This window comes from Octopus sinensis, linkage group LG1, assembly GCF_006345805.1.
Source record: "Octopus sinensis linkage group LG1, ASM634580v1, whole genome shotgun sequence".
Classification (NCBI taxonomy): Eukaryota; Metazoa; Mollusca; class Cephalopoda; order Octopoda; family Octopodidae; genus Octopus; species Octopus sinensis.
In genome coordinates, this window is record NC_042997.1 from 140,096,046 (window position 1) to 140,103,545 (window position 7,500).

Below are 7,500 nucleotides of genomic sequence, written 5' to 3' on the forward strand. Positions count from 1 at the left end.
ATGTGTGTGTGTGTGTGTTTATATACGAGTATGTGAGTGTGTGTGTATATATAAGTGTTTTTATGTTGATCCTGGCTGCTCCAGAGTTGGAGATGGCTTGGTTGCAAGAGCTTCTCCACTGAACTTTATTCAGTGCTATCAATTCCCATATCTTTAGGTTTATCTTGCAGGTTTCCAAGCAGGACTTTAAATTGTCCTTCTAACAGAGCAGTGAGTGGCCTTGGTGCCCGGCACCAGAGCTAAGCTGACCATAGAAGAGAGCTTTAGGTAAGTGAGTATCTTGCATGTGTACCACATGGTCAATGCTCCTCAGTTGCGCTTTGATATGGAAGCTCGCTATGCCTAGAATGTCACATTGTGCAAAAAATTTCTGTGTTGGGGACTTTATCCTGCCACTTAATATTGCAAATTGAATGAAGGTTGTGCAGATGGAATGAATTTAGCTTCTATCTCTTTGCTCTGGTTTCCTCTTCCACGTCGCATTAGCTTTAGCTTTGTACCATTAACCATACAGCCAAGTTCTCTCATGTCTTGTTGCATGCACAAGCAGATCAATGCACATTGGAATTTCTTCCATAATCCCTATCTGGCTAAGTTCAAAATCTGTTTCCTTTGCTTGGAAACATAAATGTGGAAGACAGTTGCCTTGTCATCTAAGTCATTGGGTAGTTTCTGAGATATCTTTGTTTTCTGTTGTTGACTGAACATATCTTTTCACAAATTGATGTATTCATCCATTCAAAGCCTTGAATGTAGGATCTGTGTTTATCTTGGTAGAATCTTGTAAAATCTACAGCAAAGTTATAATGAAATTACTGCTCCTTTAGTCTATAATCCAGTCTGCTAGTCATCTCTCCATCTCTGAACAGTGGACCTTTTTCCCTATGCATGCTCTTTTAGTTTTGGGCATTTCTATTAGAGCTTACTTTTGCTTTCACCAATCTTTTACAACCTTTTCTAATAGTGAAAACTCCTTTTCAGCAGTTCTGTTATTATTCAACTCCATAAATTTTATAGCTTATAGCATTATGACCCGTCGTTGCCGGGTCATAGTGCTAGTGCATGTATATATGTGTATATATATGTGTACATATTACATGTACTTCTATATATATACATCTACACATAAAATACAAAATACAAAGTTATATCTTGATATCGCTAGTGATAACAATACTCAAAATATATAACAGACTGGAATTGTAGGCTCGTCTCTTGCAGTTTCGATCAATTGGATCTTGTCCTCCCTCTTGTATAGAAGTGTGGCTACAATCCAGCCTACCTCTACTTCAGGGGGGATATTTTAAATTTTTATCCGGGACGTCCTACGTTCCAGATATAAAGGTAAAAATAAAATATTTCCACTTTGCAAGGTTCGAGTCGATTAGAAGATATGATATTGCTATGGGCTTGCTCTAGGCAAGAAGTCGAACATTTTTTTTGCCCATGAAACTACATGGATGCTAAGTAAGGCATATGTAAAATTTGAATGAAATTGGTTATGTAGTTCTATAGTTTTAGAGAAACACACAGACAGACAGACAGACACACATTCTCAGTTTTATATATATAGAGATAGCTTGAAAGTGGCATTATACAAAGAATATTTTCTCTTAACACCAACAATAGCCAATATGAGAAAGCTATTCAAAGAAAATGTTTTACTTTATAGAATTTGTTATTTTAAAAGAATGTTTATATTTTCTTTGTACATTATACATATTTGATTAGGTCAATAATTTGATTAATTAGCAATACATAACCAAAGCACATCATCAAAACAGTATATAGTTAACAGCGTCACTAAAGAATGCTATCATGACAGCCAGCTAATCAAAGCACAGATTTTCTATGAATGAGTTATTTTGCAGTCAGATGGGCTTTTAAATAAGGAAATGAGTTTGTTATCACTGCTAATTATTAAAATAGTCAGTGTGGCACTTTGGGCAAGTGTCTTCTACTATAGCCTCAGGCCGACCAAAGCCTCGTGAGTGGATTTAGTAGATGGAAACTGAAAGAAGCCCATCATATACATGTATGTGTGTATATGTTTGTGTGTCTGTATTTGTACCCCCAACATCGCTTGACAACCGATGCTGGTGTGTTTATGTCTGCGTAACTTAGTGGTTTGGTAAAAGAGACCAATAGAATAAGTACTAGGCTTACAAAGAATAAGTCCGGGGTCGATTTGCTCAACTATAGGCGGTGCTCTAGCATAGATGCAATCAAATGACTGAAACAAGGAAAAGAATAATTAAAAGACCAATTTTGCCAACAAGTGTTTTCAGTCATTGATATGTACAATAATTTAGTCAAAATGGCGGCACCCGAAGCACTTCATTCATCATATCTTTTATGTCTCAGGCTAAATTATTTTTCTCAATATTATTCAGTGACATTTACAAATAAATTAAGATAGTTTATAGCAGAATTTCTCAACCATTTTTTGCCTATGGACCCCTTTGATTCCTATTTCACTCTACATGGAAAACAAATACAGTTCTATATTTAAGAGATGAGGAATTATGTACATTATTTACATTTGACGGATATTTGTCCTCATCTTGTTTGTTGTTAACACAACGTTTTGGCTGATATACCCTCCAGTCTTCATCAGGTGTCTTGAGGAAATTTTTAAACCTGGGTTCTCATTCCTAAGGTATTTTTTGATGTTATTATTATTATTATTATTATTATTATTATCATTATTGTTATTATTATTATTATTATTTATTATTATTATTATTATTATTATTAGTATCATTGCCTTCTAATGCTGGAGATGTACTACAGTATCAGCTGTTCACTACCAGTGAACTAAGGTAACACCTCTCATTTTTCGAGCACCTTCTGGAGTATTCGAGCGGCTCTAAGCAGTGCTGTTTTCTGCAAGTGCTCCACCCTTATTGCAGCCCCACTGACAAATCCATCCACTTTTTAGATGCTTTTAAAGCCAAACTGTGCAACCACATGTACCACTTCACTCACATTGTATTTGTGAATCTAAGGCTATGATAAAAGATACTTGGCCCAAAATGTCAAATAGCGTGAGCCCTATAAAAATGCTTAGTCACACACTGCATGACAATCTTGCACCTATGTTCTGTTACATATTCAATTCCTTCTGTTTTTTTTTTTTAACATTTTCAACATATAACTTTCCCTTTTTTTAGCCTGGTTTACCTCAACATTGTACATCCAACAAATGGACGAGGTGTTAAGATCTCCATAAATGGTTACAGTAAAGGTCAGTATTTCTTCATTTGTAACAAAGTTAACCATACTAGCTTGAAATAATCCATTTCTGTTTCCGTATTTCTCCTCTCTTCATCACCCTCGTTGTTTCCAAACACTCACGTCCTATATTAATCACATTGTGCAATCCTTCCTTCTTAGAACATCAGCCCTTTGGAAATCACTTCCTGCTCATTTCTTTCCCATAGCTGTTGCATTACTAGGGTTCTAGAGGAAAAAAAAAACATGGCACCAATCTTGCCAGTCTAGGAGAGCCTGCAGACAGAGCAACTTCAGCAAAAAAAAAAAGCAAATGATATTTCTTTGGTGATTCTTTTGTGATTATTAGCTGATGTATCATCAATTCATATGATACCATCAGTGTGTAGGAGTGTACCTATGTCAAAAACTTTAAGATGTTGCTATGATATGCAAGTATACAAATTTGTCCAATTCCACTATTGTTAATATACATATGATGGGGTGGTGAAAGGTTCCTGGCTTTGAAAATTTCCTGGGTAAAAGAAAATACAAGAAGATTAGTTAATTATGATTTTATTCAACATGTTCCCCTCTTAGATTCTCACTCTTACTGCAGCGGCCGTTCAGTTTTTCTAAACCCTGTAAAAGAACTCGGATGGTTTGGCCTCCAACCAGGCTTTTTGCAATACCCTTGAAACCATGAAATTTTCAGCACTCCCCTTGTTTACATGTGTATTGTGTGTCTGTGTGTGTTACTGTCTCCTTGCCTTGACATCATGTGATAGTTGTAAATGCATGTCACCATAATGCAAATGATGTCCTTCATTTTCAATATTCTGCGCAAACATATTTGGTCTTGGGGAAATATTTCCTCACAATGGAAACAGGTGCAAGTTGGTGACAAGAAGGACATCAGGCTGTAGAAAATCCATCTGACCCATACAAGCATGGGAAACTGGGAATTAAAGTGATGATGATGATATCATTTAACTGTCATTTTTCCATGTTTCCATGGGAAGGATAGAATTTTGAGGCAGATTTTCTAGGGGTGGATGTTATGTTTTCATGGAAGATTAGAAATGAACAACCTCACTTGTATGATGATATGGATTATTTGCAACCATTACATGATGTTTAGAAATGGGTACATGCGATCACATAAACATTACATACATATATCCAAATTTTCAAATGTCTCAGTTCTGGCGCACTAAAACCCAGGAGCAGTTCTGCAGTAGATAATTCACTGCAGTTAATGTTACTGGTTAGAAAACATAATTATTTAAAATTTAAATAATGAGGGTGATAAATTGAATATTAATTTAATTAACATCAGTTTAAAACCAGTAGCCTAGCATATAGAAAAATCTGAAAATTCAGAAAAATTTTAATACATGCGTATAATAAGGGATGGCCACTAAGTGGACATCCAATATGTTAGAAGAAGATCACCTATGATCTAACTACAATACATATTGCCCACCGGATGCAATACATATTGCCCACTGGATGCAATACATATTGCCCACCAGATGCCCCAAACCACATAGGAAAGTTTGAAGATTGTCTCACAAGAATTAAAGAAATCCTCATGAATCTGGAACAAAATGTGACCATATTTCTTATGGGTGATTTCAACTTCCCCAATGTCAAATGGCCCGAAGGTCTCATACTCTCAGGAATGACTCATTGCAAGCAAGCACAGGTGGAGTCCCTGCTCAACCTCACCAATGCCCTATTCATGGAGCAAGCTGTACTCAGACCAACTAGGATAAATAACATTCTGGATCTCTGCTTCACGAACAATATGGACATCATTCATGATTTGAAAGTGACACCGACATTAGTCTTGGATCACTACATAATAGAGCTGTCTATGTTTGGGCCGAAACTAACCAGAGACATACAGCTTAAAGAAAGCACCCAAAATCTCTCCAATCTGAACTTCCACAAAGCAGATTGGAAATAGATCCAAAAAGAGATCCTCAGAGAGGACTGGCCGAAATGTCTCTCCACACCAGACATTGACATGAAACTAGAATGTTTCATGTCTTCTGTGCAAGCCATATGCCAGAAATATGTCCCAGAGTACAAGGCCAAAACAAATAGGAGCAAGATTCCAAGGGAGAGGAAGATCCTCATGAGACGACGGATGAAGGTTGCAAATCGACTCAACCAACATCCCAAAAGTAGCAAAATATCCCGCCTAAAAACAACATTGATGGAGATCGAAAAAAGGCTGCAACAATCCTATGTGAGGGAGAAAGCAGACAAAGAAGTCTGGGTTATAAAAAACATTAAATCAAACCCAAAGGCCTTCTTTCATTACATGAAAGAAACTGCCTCAGTACACTACAAGATAGGACCCCTCCTCCAAAAGGATGGCTCCCTCACAGACAGTCCAACTAAGATCAGTGAGATACTGAATGACCAGTTCAAAAGTGTCTTTACCACCCCGTTGGAACACAGACAAGTGAACGAACCAGTGGACTTCTTTGCTGCCTCACCTATAACCAGCGAGGCAGTTACAATGGAATACATTGACATTAGTGAAGAAGATATACTACTAGCCATAGAAGAAGTAAACACAAACTCAACTGCTGGTCCAGATGGTTTCCCAGCAATCCTCCTCAAATTGTGTAAGCATGCCTTGGCAAACTCCCTCCAGATTCTCTTCAGAGCTTTCTTACAAATGGCAAACTGTCAAGCAAGCTGAAGGAGGGAATAATATTCCCAATACATAAAGGGGGAAGTAGAGCAGATGCCAAAAACTATTGGCCTAACTCTCTGACTTAACACATCAGCAAAGTCATGGAACGGATAGTCAGAAGGAAACTAATCACATTCCTTGAAGAAAATAACTTGCTGAGTGATACCCAGCATGGTTTTCAGCCAGGTAGGAGCTGCCTGACCCAGCTCTTACAACATTATGACTGGGTGTTGAGGCAGTTACTCAACAAATCAAATGTGGACGTAATATACCTTGATTTTGCAGAAGCTTTTGACAAGGTGGATCATGGTATGATATGCCACAAACTGCGTGACCTTGGCATAGCTGAAAAACTTGGAGAGTGGTTACATGACTTCCTTAAAGATAGGAGTCAGGCAGTAGTGGCTAATGGAGCCACCTCTATGAACACATAAATAGTGAGCGGTGTTCCACAGGTCACTGTCTTGGGACCACTGTTTATTATAATGGCCCTCTCAGATATGTCTTCAAATGCCCAGATAGCCACTCTGGCAAGCTATGCAGATGATACGAAAGTCTCGCAGAAAATACAGAACTCCAGCGATGTTGCACACCTGCAGCAGGAGTTGGACTCAATTTACAGTTGGGCTGAGGATAATAATATGCAGTTTAATGCTGAAAAATTCCAAGCCCTGCACTACCAGCATCCAAAACTGAATATGAAACTTACAGGGTACACCAGTCCACAGGGAATTTCAATCCCAGAGCCTAAGTCAGTGAGGGACCTGGGTATCGACATGAGTGATGATGCCTCTTTCGAAGTGCACATTACCAGGATGGCGACAAAGTGCAGACAACTGGCTGGGTGGATCCTAAGAACATTCAGAACCAGAGATAAGGAAACCATGATGGTCCTCTGGCAGACATTCATCCTCAGCCTCCTGGATTACTGCTCACAGCTATGGTCACCCACCGGTGTGAAATTAACAGCGGACCTTGAAGCACTCCAGAGAAGATTCACAAAGAAGATCATCTCTTTGCAACAGCTCGGCTACTGGGAAAGGTTGAAACAGCTAAGACTCTACTCCCTGGAGCGAAGGCGGGAGAGGTATGCAGTAATATACATCTGGAAGATCCTGGAAGGAATTGTAGTTAAAAATGAGTTACTTATATATATATCTCAAGGCCTCGTCAGAGATTATAAAGTACAATTATGAAGATATAAAATGCAAATATAAATATGAAACAAAGTACACATACACAAGAATATGTATATATATATATATATATATATATATATATATACATACATACATAAGTGTATATACACATACATATACATATATATAAGTATATACTTAATAATATACATAGACATAAGGTTACAGTTAATCAAATATATATACTGGAATATACATATATATCCACATCAAAGGGTACATATACAAAGTCCAAAGTTCATTGTATTACATTACTAAAACTATTAATATTATTATTATTATTATTAATAATACCAATAATGGAATATGTGCATTCTGCTATTCACAATACATAGTAGATGGAAAATACCGCATAAAATATAGTATAATATAATA

General features: G+C 37.3%; 1 protein-coding gene across 1 annotated transcript in view; it reads left to right on the plus strand.

Moving 5' to 3' along the window:
* LOC115211206 overlaps window positions 1–7,500 on the plus strand; it is a 57,004-nt gene that overhangs the window by 13,466 nt on the left and 36,038 nt on the right. The window contains exon 2 of the mRNA XM_029780099.2: window positions 3,174–3,247. Within this exon, the coding sequence (XP_029635959.1) occupies window positions 3,174–3,247 (74 nt within the window). The remainder of the gene's footprint in view (window positions 1–3,173; window positions 3,248–7,500) is intronic.